Source organism: Globicephala melas, chromosome 1, assembly GCF_963455315.2.
Source record: "Globicephala melas chromosome 1, mGloMel1.2, whole genome shotgun sequence".
Taxonomy (NCBI): domain Eukaryota; kingdom Metazoa; phylum Chordata; class Mammalia; order Artiodactyla; family Delphinidae; genus Globicephala; species Globicephala melas.
In genome coordinates, this window is record NC_083314.1 from 22403296 (window position 1) to 22418858 (window position 15563).

At 38.1% G+C, this 15563-nt stretch overlaps 1 protein-coding gene across 12 annotated transcripts in view; it reads right to left on the reverse strand.

Annotated features, from left to right (window-relative positions):
- The window catches only part of ENAH (ENAH actin regulator), a 162134-nt gene that overhangs the window by 73016 nt on the left and 73555 nt on the right, over nt 1-15563 (reverse strand). For 11 of the 12 annotated variants that reach the window (XM_070047063.1, XM_070047062.1, XM_030868416.2 and 8 more), the window contains exon 2: nt 9283-9448. The exons of the other annotated variant lie outside the window; for it this stretch is intronic. In XM_070047063.1, coding sequence (XP_069903164.1) covers nt 9283-9448 — 166 coding nt within the window. The remainder of the gene's footprint in view (nt 1-9282; nt 9449-15563) is intronic. 12 annotated transcript variants of the gene reach the window in all.

Consider the following 15563-nt stretch of genomic DNA (forward strand, 5'->3'; position numbering starts at 1 on the left):
CAGTCTGATGGACGTTAGGCTGGCCTTAAAAGAGTAAATCAGCAAAACGAAAGAAAATCTATATCCCTCATTAAATATATTTGAACATGTTTACTGAGGTATTATAAATTCAGAAAGTGTATAAAATATAAGCATGTATCTCAGTGATTGCTCCCATGTAGCCAAAACCCTAATCAAGAAATAGGACATTAACATCAAAAACCTCCTCCTCAACTCCTCCCGCCTCCCAAAAGGTATTCGTCCTACCTCTAACATCAAAGGTCAGTTTTGTAGGTTTGGGGATTTTATATAAATGGACTTACACAATACATATTGTAATTTATCTGCCATCTTTCCCTCAAAATTATTTATGAGAGGTATCTATTTGTTGCATGTACTTGTGGTTTATTCTTTTTCATTGCTCCATGGTATCCCATTGTACAAATTATGTTTATTCACCCATTTTCCCATTAATGAACATCTGGATTATTTCCAGCTTGGTGTTACTAAAAATAACAATGTTATAAACATCCTACCAAATGTCCACCAAATGAGCACACATTTCTGTTGGGCACATACCCAGGAGTGGAACTGTTACAAGCCATACATATATGTTCAACTTTAGTAGAAAACTCAAAGTAGCTTTCCAAATCGGTCCTATCAATTTTCACTCCCCCAGCAGTATACAAGAGCTTGCACACCTGCACATACAGTACAACACTGTAACTGGTATAGTCAGTCTTTACTTCAGCAATTCTGCTGGGTATGACTACTACATCGTTGTGGTTCTAGTTAGCATTTCCCTGATTAATATTGAGATTTAGCACCTTTTCATGTTTTAATGGCTATCTAGAGATCCTCTTTTATGAATACCTGCTTAAATTAAATCTTGCCCATTTTCCTACTGAGTTGTCCATCTTTTTCTTTATTGATTTGTAAGAGTCCTTTACATATTCTGGATGATCTCACTGTTGGGATCATCAGTTATGTGTTACAAATACTTCTTCCATTTTGTGACTTGCCTTTTCACTCTCTGAATGGTGTCTTTTGATGAACAGGAGTTCTTAACTTTTATTCAGTCCAAATTCACAATCTTTTTCTTTATAGTTAATGCTTTTTTGTAACCTGTTTAAGAAATGTTTCTCAATCCCAAGTCATGAAAATGTTATCCCCATATTATTTTATAGAAGCTTTATTGTATTAACTTTCATATTTACGTCTCCAATCCAACTGGAATTGATTTATGCCTATGGTATGATATAAGGTTCAAGTTTCCTTTTTGTTTCAATATGGCTGTCCAGTTGATGCAGCACTATCTATTAACTTGCTGCAGGTTTACCTTTTTCATAAATGAAGTGACTAAATGGCTCTATTTTGTTCTACTAGCCAATATGCCTATCTTAGAGCCAACATCAGTGCCTTAATTATTGTAGTTTTATAGTAAGTCTTGATAGCCACTAGAGTATGTCCTCCTACTTTGCTGTTCTCCTCAATATTGCTTTGGCTGTTCTCAGTCCTTTGTGTGCAGCTATAATTTTATACTATCAATTTTGTGTTATTTATCCAATCTGCCAGTCTCTGCTTTTAATTGTAGTGTTCAGTCCATTTACATTTAATGTAAATTATATATAAATTTGGGTCTAAATCTATCATACCTTCTTTTAGAGTTGTTTATTATTGTCCCCTCTATTAGCTTGCTAGTTATACATGTTTTCACTGTTGTTTTAGTGGTTGCCCTAGAGATTACAACAGGTACCTTAAACTTATCAAAGACAAATAAAAACTAGTATTTTTATCTTTACCTTAACAATACAAGGACTTACAATACTTCATCTCCAATAACATTCCCTTTCTTCCAATGCCCATCCTAGGAGTCCTACACTAGTTTTATCAGGTGTTTTAATTCCATTGATATTTTAAACCCCATAAAACATTATTAGTAGTCTTATACAGTTGATGATCATTTAAGATTTACCCAATAGTTACATTTTCTGTTGCTTTTTATTCCTTCTGCCCTCTCCAAGCTTCTGTTCGGACCATTTCTGATCTTGAAGAACACCCTTTAGAATTTCATTCGAAGCAGATTTCCTGGTGATGAATTATCTCCATTTTGGCTTGTAAGAAAATACCTTTGTTTCACCTTTTTTTTTCCCCCCCCTCGGTACGCAGGCCTCTCACTGTTGTGGCCTCTCCCGTTGCAGAGCACAGGCTCTGGACGCGCAGGCTCAGCGGCCATGGCTCACGGGCCCAGCCGCTCCGCGGCATGTGGGATCTTCCCGGACTGGGGCACGAACCCGTGTCCCTTGCATTGGCAGGCGGACTCTCAACCACTGCGCCACCAGGGAAGCCCTCACCTTGATTTTTGAAGACTATTTGTATCAGGTTTGGAACTTTAAGTGGCCACGTATTTTCTTTTAGTTCTTTGCAATCTACTGCCTCTTAAGTTTTTGCTGTTTCTACCGAGAAGTCAGCTGACAGTTTATTGTTGCTTCTTTAAAGTTGTCCTTTTTTCACTGACTGCTCTAAAGAGTTTCACCTTGAATTTAGTTTACAGTGATTTTAATATGATGGGTCTATATGTGGTTTTCTTTGTATTTATCCCATTTAAGATTTACAGCATTTCTAAGTTGATGTCCTTTCATCACTTCTGAAAATTCTTGTTCACTATTATGTCTTCAATTACTGCTCCTGCCCCATTCTCTCCTCTCCTCTGGGATTCCAATAACATATGTGTATACCTTATACTTTTTTACTGTATTTCCTATGTCTCTTAAGCTTTTTCGTATGTCCATATTTTTCTCTCTCAGAACATCACAGCTTCGGACTGAACATTTTCTTCTGACTTATATCCAGTTTACTAATTCTTTTTAGTGGGTTCTAATTTGTTGTAGAACCCATCACTGAGTTGTTAATAGCAGTTATTTTATTTTTCAATTCCAACATTTCCATTTGGCTCTTTTTTCAAAAAAGTTTCCAGTTCTCTACTGAAATTCTCAATCTTATCTTTTATTTCCTTGAATATATTAAGCACAGTTATTTTATTTTATTATTTTTTTTGCGGTACGCGGGCCTCTCACTGTTGCGGCCTCTCCCGTTGCGGAGCATAGGCTCCAGAGGCGCAGGCCCAGCCGCTCTGCGGCATGTGGGATCCTCCCGGACCGGGGCATGAACCCATGTCCCCTGCATCGGCAGGCGGACTCTCAACCACTGCGCCACCAGGGAAGCCCTAAGCACAGTTATTTTAAAGTCAATTTCTGGTAATCCCATTAACTGGATTCCCAGTGGGTCTGTTCTATTACTGTTCCTCTTGTCTCGTTGCATTCTGGTTATTTTGACTGAATGCCAGACATTGTCTATGGACAACTATATGGAAATTTTGAGGCCTACAATGATGTTCTATTTTTCCAGGGAAGATTTACATTTGTTTCTGACAAGCAGCTAGGGAAACTAACAATCTCAAATTACCTTAATCCAAAAGTGATTAGAATGTCATTAGAGGCTGAGTATCAGTTCCTGTAAATGCCAGTCTACTTAGGAGTCAAACTTCTTCCCCAGGGTATGGGGCTTCTGGGTCCCAAATCATGGCCTGGGGGATTACCAAGACAACCCTCCCCTCATTAGCAGGCCCTAACTTATAATTTTTGTTCTACTAGTCCCAGGGATCTTCCAAAAGCTCTGTTCAGCTACTCAGTCCCCTCTTTCAAAACTGATATGTGGTTCCAGGTAAACATACGTCCCAAGTTGGGCTCACTTCTCTGGTTCTTTCTGCTTTTAGGTCATGGACCCATAATTCTTCATTGCCATGTAAGCTCTCCAAATAGACTTTTTTCTTTTAAATATTCTGTCCAACTGTTTTGGTTCACAGAGAGAGGCTCTATCTAAATTACCTCATCCACCAATACCCAAACTTGACAATAATTTTTAAAATATAATCACTTAAAGATGTTATGCTAAGTGAAATAAGCCAGATATAAAAGGTCAAATATTGTATGATTCCAATTATTTGAAATGCCTAGAACAGTAAAATTCATAAAAATAGAATGGAGAATGGAGGTTGCCAGGGGTTATGGGTAGAGGGAAATGGAAAATTATTGTTTAAAGGGTTCAGAGTTTCAGTTTGGGAGGATGAAAAAGTTCTGGAGATGAATAGCAGGGATGGTTGCAGCACAACAATATGAATGTATTTAATGTCACTGAACTATGCATTAAAAATGGTTAAAACAGTAAATTTTGTTATTTTTACTACAATTAAAAAGATACGATCGCCTCTTACCATATGATTTCTATACATATTGGGCTGGGGGGTGGGGAGGTCACAAATCCTTAGCTACCAGAAACCCAAAGCTAGAATTTAACATTACCAGAAAATTATAAACCAAATTTTAAGGCAAATCTATATATATCCCTGCTTGGCAAATAGATTAAAAGGGCAGGCAAAAAAAGATAGTTATGTTCACTTTTTCAACTTGTTCAGTGACGGAATATTAGAAAAAGTTGAGGAAAATATTACTGGAATCAAAAGAGAATTATCTAAATCATTAGTTCACTTTTTCCAATATAGAAATTTTAAAATGTGAACAAATTATTTCACTCGATTCTAACTTTCAAGGATTGACAAAGCTGTATAATCTCGGGGCTTCCCTGGTAGCGCAGTGGTTGAGAGTACGCCTGCCGATGCAGGGGACACGGGTTCGTGCCCCGGTCCGGAAAGATCCCACATGCTGCGGAGCGGCTAGACCCGTGAGCCATGGCCGCTGAGCCTGCGCGTCCGGAGCCTGTGCTCCACAACAGGAGAGGCCACAACGGTAAGAGGCCCGATACTGCAAAAAAAAAAAGCTGTATAATCTCAAAAAGCTTTCAAAGTCAAGGGGGATGCATATACCTTCATTTAATAATAACTGTTTATTGGATGTCCACTAAGGATGTTATCAGGTTTGGACTTCTTCATAATCCTAATACTTCAAACCCAATGAGCTTGCATCTAGATTAGTGATTTCCATCCTACGCACACCATCCATTTTTAGCCTGATCATAACAGATTAAACCGTGCATGTAAACATCTATACTTCCTTCTGACGTGGCTCAATAGCTTATCTTGTCTATGAAGTCATCCACAACCCTCTTCCCCATCTTCTCAACAAAGTGATCATTCTTTTATGCCCTCACTGTACAATGATTTGTCATAAATGCAACAACTAACTGTGCTGTTTTCTTTATATGCATAATATCCCGTTTCTTTACTTCGTTGTTCTTCAAGGTCAGGAATTATTATCTATATAAAACCTAACTACAATGCCTAGAACATAATAGGCACTCAAGTATTAAGGAGAAAAATGGTAGCTTTTCATATATATGTATATAATTTGTACATACTCAATTTTACAAATAAATGGTGGGTCATTGTTTTTAATGGCTCTTAGTACAGAAAGTTTAGATGTTGTTTAATGAATTATACTAATATGTTTCTACTAAGAACAGACTGATAACCATTAAGAAATGAAAAAAGGTACTCTGGAATGAAAAGAAACCATTTATTAGATTTATTCTTAGGTACTTTATCATTTTTGTTACTTTAAGCAGTGTCTGTATAAAATTATATTTTCAATTTGCTTATCGTTAGTTCTAGAAAAATGCTACTGATTTTTTTTTATTATTAACTTATTTATTTTTATTATTTATTTTTGGCTGTGTTGGGTCTTCGTTTCTGTGCGAGGGCTTTCTCTAGTTGCAGCAAGTGGGGGCCACTCTTCATTGCGGTGCGCGGGACGCTCACTATCGCAGCCTCTCTTGTTGCGGAGCATAGGCTCCAGACGCGCAGGCTCGGTAGTTGTGGCTACGGGCCTAGTTGCTCCGTGGCATGTGGGATCTTCCCATACCAGGGCTCGAACCCGTGTCCCCTGCATTGGCAGGCAGACTCTCAACCACTGTGCCACCAGGGAAGCTCAAATGCTACTGATTTTTATATACTGATGTTATATCCAGCAACCTTGCTGAACAATCTTATTAGTTCTAATATTTTATCTGCAGATACTCTTGGGAATTTTTTATGTAGACAATTATATCATCAGCGAATAAGGTCAGTTCTGTTTCTTCCTTTTCAATCCTTATTGCTTCTATTTCTTCATCTTCATATTACTAGGTTACCTCTTCTGCAATACTAAATGAAGATGATTAAAGCTGAAATCCTCAAACTTATTCCTGAGTTTAATGGAAATCCTTCCAACATTGAACTATCTTGTAAGATGTCTGCTATATGATTATATAATTCATCCTTATCAGCTTAAGAAAACTCATTTTTATGCCAAACATGCTGAGGATTATTATGTATGGATTTTAATTTTATCAATGCTTTTTCTGAGACTCTTGTTTCTTACAGGTTTTCTCCTAGCAAATTAATAGGTTATCTAATGTTAAACTATCCTTACATTACTGAGATAAAGAGATAAATCCTATTTGGTCAAGTTGGTGGTCTTTTTTTTCCCCCATACACATTGTTGCATTTGGTCAGCTAATATCTTATTGAGGACTTTTATATCTATATCAATGTTCTTAAGTGAAACATGCTTATACGTTTCCTCTCTCAAATGGCTCTTCTATGTCTCAGATATCAAAATTATACTAGCCTCATAAAACACTTCTTTAGAACCGTTTGCATAAAACAGGTAATAGCTTGAAGGCTTTTAGATTTTGTTTATAAATGCTCTGGATGCCCTTTTTTTCTTAATTTTGGGGGTAGGTTATTAACTACTGATACATTTTATGACTGAGGTCTATTATGTTTCTATACTTTTCTGCCAGGTGTGGTAAATTATATTTTTCTACAAAATGGCCCATTTATTAGTGTAAAGCTGTTCATAATACTATAATTTATTTCCTTCCTATAACTATAGTGATATCTCTTTCCAACCCTAATATTGTTTATTTATAATTTAATTTTTTTGTTTGATTCTGTCAATTTATTCAGGGAAGCAGCTTTTGTGTTAATAAGTTCTATTTATTAGTTATTTTTTCTTTTATTTTTAGTATTTCCTTCTGCTTTTTTGGGTTTGCTTATTATATACCATTAAGATTTGTCCATCTACCTAGAGGGTATCATGCTGAAAAAGTCAGACAAAGAAAGACAAATACGCTATGATTTCACTTACATGAGGCATCTAAAAAACAAAACAAACAAACAAACATGACAAAACAGAAACAAGATTCGCAGATATGAGAATAAACGGGGGGACAGGGGGTGGGTGGTCCATCTACGGACAACTTAGACATCCCACAGGTTTCTATAGGTAATATCTTGTCACTCAGATCCAGGTTGGTTTTTCTTAATTTTTAAACATTTTCTAATCTTCATAATGATTTCATCTTAGTGTCACAAATTATTTAGAAGTGTGTTTTTAAATTGCCAGTATTTTAAGAAACACTCCATTTGTCAAAACTGGAAGTCATAGGATAGTTTACTTCTCTTATGAATAAAAATTTCAGTATTTCATATGGAAATTGCCTGACTTACCCAGATTTCTAATTTTTTTTCAGTTGAGGTATAACTGACATATAACATTATATTCATTTCAAGTTTACAAATAATGATTTGATCCAATTGTTTTTAAATATTCATTTTATTTTTTGCCAATATTTAGATACTTTTAGGTTTGTTCATCAGTGTTATCAAATGACCAATTCACTGAATTTACCAAAAATTTATTTTACAGCTACTAGTTTGGAATGTTGTGTTTAAAATGTTCGATAATGTCTACAAAGTTCTAGTCGTCCAGTTTCCAGTTTTTCTCTATAGTAGCATCTTAGGAAGTATTCAATTTGTCTCTGGCCTAACTCACCGCTGCGACACTTTGCTGGAGGAAAGACAAAGGGGAGAGAAAGTACTCAGAACGACCTGGATACCCCCCAGGGAGAGAGGGTTCTTGGTACAGAGACTGGAGACCAGAGAAGGGCTGAGCAACAGGCACAGAGAGCAAAAGGAGGGAGGCTAGGGAGGAGAAAGAACAGGGTAGGGGGCGAGGGCACAGGAAAGAGAAGGGAGCCTGAGAGGACAGAGGGCAGGCTGGGACAGTTAGTACTAATAGTTACACTTGCTAAATTCAGTGACCTGCCTTTCGGCAAACTGATTCAGGTCTTTAGAAGTTCCTCTCCAGGGAAGCAATGCATTTGTTTTTGCCAGGTGCCCTAGGAGTTTCACTGGCCTGCAACCAGTATTGGTTAATATCTTGACTGGAGCTGTGTAAGTGAAGTTGGAGGTTCCCATTTTTCAGAGGAGCTCCTAAACCAGCTCAGACAGAAACAAACTCCTTTGCCTACCTGTGCTGATTCGGAGGATTTTTCTAAGTCCTCTTTTTATGGTGTGCAGCCCCTTGAAGAGGCTCAGCTTTATGCAGAGATACTGGTTTCAAAGCCCAGCCTCTCACAGGCCACAAAATCTAAGTCCCTGGATACTACCAGTTCATAATCTCCATCCCAAAACACAGGGCTGCTGCAGCATCTGGCCACCCCACACTACACCACCCTGTCTCCTAGTGGAAATGCAGGGACCTACCTTGTAAGAACTCAGCTGGAAACGTGTTACACTTTCCCTGCATATGTTTAACATTGGTTGATTTTACCATCTTACCAGAGCCAAAAAAAAGTATTTTGTAAATCTGTTCTTTATAAAAGTCCTCACTGCTATTAGCATGTACTTAATACTAGCAAGACCCTATTTGTATTTTCCTCTATCTACTGCTCCTTATCTGTTAAGGCTCAAGAACTCCGAGTAATCAGATAATCCAGTCACCTTTCTAAGAAATCCAGAGCAGGGAATCAGTAAAAGTTTAGTTGTCATGGCAGACATGAATTACAAAAGCCTAACTATTCCGGCAACCTTAATACCTACAATTTTTCTATCGTATATGAATTTAACAATATTTTATGAAACTATTTACATTTTGAACTCTTTCCTATAATCCCAAACCCCATACCTTTGGTGGGAAATGAATTCCTTAAACACACTCTGTTACTTAAGTGTATTTCACATTTTAGTTTGTCTTAAATTTACTTTGGATTCCAAAACCCAGCTAGTTTGAAGGCCAAAGCATCTAAAGAATATTCATAACTGAAAAACTCAGATTTATATTCTTGAACAATTAGTTCTAAATCCTCATCTAAATTCAGGCTTTATAAAAGGTGGAGAGGGTGGGAAGGCAAACCTATATCCTTTGTCCCATAGAAACTCTTTTTGTCTATAATTTTAAAGTACTGAATGTATCAAGTCCTTGTGTAATACTAGATAACGTTAAGAATTTAATAGACCCTTACCTGATGGTCCTGAATCTTCCTGCCCACCACTCTGAATGTGTTGTTGCCTGTATGATGATATATATGAACTCTGCTGAACCCGGTTGAACCACCAGCTGGCACCCACTTTTTATTGGCATCATCGTAAACCATCACAGCAGCTCTTGCCTGACAGATACTCTGTTCACTGGGGTGGAGGGGGGAAGAAAAGCAAACTTTTAAGAGACTTAAAATATGCTAAGCTTCCCACATAGCCATATAAACCAGAGTTAGCTAACCGAGCAATTGGTCAACAATTAGTGCTTTACTGGGTGCTAGAAACAGAAACAATGAACAAGACAGAGGCTTCCTGCTCTTATGGGTAGAGTCTGATGGGGAAGATAGACCAAAAAATGAACTGTAATGAGGGACCAGAAAGAGATCAGGATCCACAAAGAGCACTTAGATAGAAGAAACATTTTCTTCTAAATCTGAGGATCTAATACACTCATTAAACTGAATATAACTACAAATATAAATTAATCATTATTTAACTGTATACATATGTTTATAATATTGGTGAACTGTTTGTGATTACCTCTCTTTACTGGCAAAATTACTTTTATCATCAGGCTTGCTTCAAGGTCTATATAACAAATTCTGCTAGGCTCTTCTGCCCCTTGAGATATGGAGTGGTCACTAGCAATCAATGGACAGCCCGGTGACTGAGACAGTCAGTCCCTGACTCTCCACTCAGGCAAGATAACATCTTATGTTTCAAATTTCTTCACTTAAAAATGAAGAAGTAAAATAAGATGATTTCTAAGGATTCTTCTAGATGTTAAATTCTAAGCTTCACAAATAAATATTGAAGAAAAGAAGACCAACTCCATGATAGAATCTTTAAATCTCAGCTTCATCTCAATTATTTGTTACTAAGTGAAACTGAGATACATGAATAAATAAAATGTAGAGATGATCTTAATTCTATATTAAGCAATAGTTTCATCTTTCAAATATATTCCAAAATAATACTGGGCAAAAAAGACTGATTGGAATTTTACTTTATTTTATACCATATGTTATTTTTTAAAAATGAAATACCAAAAGTGAACTACAGAACAGGTATATTAACTCCATGCTGACTATTAACCGAATTAAAATGACTCAATCTCCATATAGAAGACTTATCTTGATGCTTGCTTAAGCAGCTGTTAATGGAGATGCTAAGTAGCTCATCCAACCCCATCTTTTAATGAAAGCACTGCTCATTCCACCAATTTTAGCCTTCAAGATTTTAAACAGTAAATCATGTGGGTCCTTCCCCAACATCCTGGGAAACAGTCGCTTTCATGCCCTCCCTGCTTACCCACACTTCTGGCCCATCTCTCAACAGTATATGTCTGTGCTTTACTAGACTTGTTGTGTGACTTGATGACACCTAAAGAGGTCACAGCACCGGGCAATAAACCCACCCAGAACAGTGGGGTTATAAATGCTTGTAATTTTCCATTAGCTAAATCTTACAAAAACTTGTAACAATACCTGTGCAGCACAAACACTGAAATAAACCCAGTGGTACTGTCTAAATTTTTATGCTGCACCGAATTTTTTTTAGTAAATTAGTTCTGGGAGTAAAAACGAGGCAATGACTAAAGCCTGAATTATTTTTAAAAGCTTGATTAAAGAGCCTTTGTCAGCACAGCAGTTGAAATCTCTTCAACTGCTCACAACAAAAATACTTGTTAAGGGACAAAATTTACATAACCCTATAGAAAGAAACAAGCTAAGGCAAAGTGCCTCTTACAGCATACAATCCAAGAAACAAATTTACTAACTAACTGTAAATAACAACTCAATAAACAAATCTGTAAATTAGTACAGAACAGTATTTTCCAGTTCGAAAATTAATGTTTTTGGACATACACGATGTTTCCCCAAGGTTCAAGAAATAATGTCTCTTCAAGAAGTTCCACTGGGATCATAGAAGTTAAAGCAATAGTTGAACCCCTATTTTGTAAATCAGGTTATTCCATGCCTCAAAAAAAAAAAAAAAAAAAGATACACCAGAAATCTAAAACCAGGAGAGTTAAATAAAATGTCCCAACTTTCTCCTCCACCTTTTTCTTCCTCATTGCTCTACAGTGGGATGCCGGAGACATTCCAAATTACTGAAGCACCGAGTTAACTGAATAGCTCTGACTAATGCTTAATTATTCAAGATATATATAAACCACTTAGTCAGCAAGCAAATGTCTAGTCACTTCAATTTCCCTATAACCACAGAAACAAAGACACCTCTAAATGAACGTATCAAGGTAGCCAAGAAAGGCCAAAAATACAAAAACTGGTTGATTAGTTTTCTAATGAAGATGAAAAGAAATCTTCAAACTGAGATGTTAAGGATACAAATCTAACTCTAAACAAAACCAAGAAGCACCAAGAGAAGTCAAGGTTAAAGGGAAGAAAAACATAAGATGTGGGTAAGAGCTGAAGTGTCACTGGAGGTATAGTCAGAGCCACGCGGGTTATGCAGCAAACTGTGAAGATACAAGCTAAGACCCAAACAACCCTGTAGTTCTACCAGGCATCCGGCCCTCAGAGAAGCCACATCAAGGCCCAGCCAGGAAGGAATGGCGCTGTCCAGTGGGCTCTTAGCGACCAAGCCAAGTCTTTCCATTCCTTTCCACACACCTGAGGACCTCTCCTCAACTAGAGACACACATCCTATGGTATAACAAAATATATCTGGTCTTTGTCAGGTTCCTGGAACAGAGCTCCTAAAACCCTTGGCATCTCCTGAGCAGTAAGAGTGTCTTTGGTATGCTAATGAGATTACTCTAGGCTTCCATACAAAGCCAAGATCAGAGGGTAGAAATGTTCAGTCTCACCCCTTCCCCACCTCTGGGGAGGAGAGAAGGGCCGGGAGACTGGTCTCACTCACAATGGCCAATGATTTAATCAATCATTCCTACATGATGAAATCTCCGTAAAAACACCCAATCGAGCTCACATCCAGGTGCTGGTTGGGTGGCATGCCTAGACAGGGCCTAGAAGCTCTCTATTCCTTGCCCTATACATCTCTTCCACCTGGCTGTTTCTGAGTTGTATCCTTTATGATAAACCAGTAATGGTAAGTAAAACACCTTCCTGAGTTCTGGGAATCATTTTAACAAATTATTGAGCCTGAAGGGGAGTCTTGGGAACCCCCGAATTTGTAGTCAGCCGGGCCTAAGTGTGGGTAACCTAAGTATCCCACTGGCAGTGCCAACTAAAAACTGTCACTTCCCATCTGGTTCTCACTAAGCCACTGGAGTCGCTGACCTTCAACACCCCCTGAAAGGAGTTCGGGGCGGAGATCAGGAATGAGGTGCTCTGTGCTCTGGGGAAAACTGGCAGAACAGGCCTTCAGACAGTTAGATATTTTCAGAAGACTTTATGAGCCCAATTTCTTGCATCTTCTCACATCTAGAAAAGCACTAAAATCATTAACAGAGACATCTGCTCCTCGTGACTAGCAGCAACCTTCTGCCAAAATGTGTGCTTGATTGATCCTCCTTCGCCAAAATCACATAGATACTGACCTCCCCCTTATCTTTTCGAACAGCTCCCCAGAGCTTTCTGAGAAGCTGTCTCCCAGGCTATAGTTCCCATTTGGCCCCAGATAAAACTTACTCACTACTTAACTCACTACTGTCAGGTTGTACTTTTTTTTTTCAGTTGACAGCAGCCAGGTCTAAGTGGGAGCAGGCTTGTGGGACTGAGCCCTCAACCTACGGCATCTTGTACTAATTCCAGAAAGTCAGTGTTTGAATTCAGTTGAATTGTTGGACACCCAGTTTGTATCAAAAAAATAAGAGAACAGGGCTTCCCTGGTGGCGCAGTGGTTGAGAGTCCGCCTGCCGATGCAGGGGACACAGGTTCGTGCCCCGGTCCGGGAAGATCCCACATGCCGCGGAGCGGCTGGGACCGTGAGCCATGGCCGCTGAGCCTGCGCATCCGGAGCCTGTGCTCCACAACGGGAGAGGCCACAACAGTGAGAGGCCCACGTACAGCAAAAAAATAAAAAAAAGAGAGAACAGACTGTTGATTTGAGAAGAAAACTCCCACTCAATATACCAACTCCAAATTACAGGTATGCACAAAATAAGCTAGTGGTACCCAGTTTTGGATTTCACAAACCCATAAACTTCAAAGACCGACTGGATGAATCAGTACAGAACAGGGTTGACAGTATTTTGGCCTACTTGCCAGGTAGGAGATTTCAGGGTAAGGTAGGGGACCACCATAACTTACTAAAATGAAGATATTTTGGAACTTAAAAACTCAAAATAAATACAATGTAATATACTATAACTATAATAATTAGCTTTCCATACAATTCTCTACATTGCCCACTTTTTTTTTTCTTCCATTTCTCCCTGGCCCAGTGAAATACTTATAAGTCTGCCTGCTTTATATGTATGACTATATGACTGGCCTGAGTCACAACAGAACTGCCTGTACGTTGGTGTCTATACAAGCACCAGAGCAGTGACAGGTCAGCTAGAGGTTCTTCTGGTAAGAATTTCCAACTTTATCTAGGAGGATTTTTAGATGAGAAAGTCAATGAGAGAATTTCTGAAATGACGAAATTTCAGAAATTCACATATGTGCAGTTTTTCAGGGAAGAGTAACATGGAAGGAAGGCAAGATTTAAGAACCACAGCTATTGAAGAGTCAAAAAGGGGAAAAAATTAAAGAAAATAAAGATCTAAACGAGCACAGCAAAAAAGACAAAAATTTTATAATCTTTATATTATCATTCTACCTGAATTATAACAAGGCTCAAAATGAATACCTAGTAAGCCTTCAACATTCTGAGTCAGTAAAGGAAGTACATAAAAGATTAAATTAGTAAATTACTGAGCTGTACTTTTGTGAAGATCAGGCAGTAAATTAGTTATAAACAAAAATTTCATTTTATGACCAAATGCAAATGGTATATGTAATTGATTATACCTCATTTTCCTGATGTTAATTTTGTTTTTTTAAAAAATGAAATATGGCATTAGAAGGCTAAAGACAGCTGATTTTTTTAAAAAAAATAAAAACCATGACACTACAATCCAATTTTGTGGCTTTGTAAAAATTCATTTCTAAATATAGTCAAATTTCCTGAACAGGTATATATGATGGTAGAAAATGCTGGCCCAATTTTATTTTTATAGGTTACCTGTGAATGAAATGGTTCCTGGTATTTAAGCAGAGTAAGGATCCCTTGGCTATTCTTGTCTATGCTGTTTACTGAGATTGCAATAAAGCCAAGTCTTTGAAAATAGCAACTTCCTTTCAAAGTAACCATTACTTGTCAAAGAAAGCATGAATATGCAGTGTCTAGGCACAGAGTAGGCATTGTTTACATTCTCATTCAGTACATAATTTCATTTAACAAAATCCTACTCAAGAATTGGATCATCAAGATCTGGATCAAATACCATTCCTTCTGTTAAGTCTTTGTGGAGTCCCCAAAGCCAGAATTAATTGCTCCCTCCTCCCATAGCATTCATTAATTTTTCCACCAGGAGGACTCTCTGCGGAGGTAATATCTGAGCCACAGGAAGGAGTTAGGATTTTACTCCAAGTGCATTGGGAAGCCACTAGAGGGCTTTAAGCACCAAAGGCAAGAGAAAAATTATGTCACCCAGCATTTTACTGATACTCCCAAAGTAGTATGCGACATGCTATAAAGGATGTCACTACTGGAAGTCATGGTCCCAATTAATTTATTTTTACATACATATAAAAATGTATTCATCATCTTTGAAAAGGAGAATGTCATTTATCTTCGAATGACAGAGCCTAGTCTGCAGTAAGTTATCAAGGTCTATACAATAACCTCTGCTATACTACCAACAACTTAGAGAGTTTACTCTAAGAAAGAGAATTAGCATCTTGTCTGTTATGATACTGAGTCACTCTGTGAATCAAGATGTCAGTTATTCAGAAGATAAAATATTAAGAAAGAAATTACACAAAGAAGTTGGGAATTTTAGGGCTTCCCTGGTGGCGCAGTGGTTAAGAATCCGCCTGCCAATGCAAGGGGACACGAATTCGAGCCCTGGTCCAGGAAGATCCCACATGCCGCGGAGCAACCAAGCCCGTGCGCCACAACTATTGAGCCTGCGCTCTAGAGTCCGTGAACCACAACTACTGAAGCCTGCGCGCCTAGAGCCCGTGCTCAGCAACAAAAGAAGCCACCACAACAAGAAGCCCGCGCACCGCTACGAAGAGTAGCCTCCACTGGCCGAAACTAGAGAAAGCCCGCACGCAGCAACGAAGAC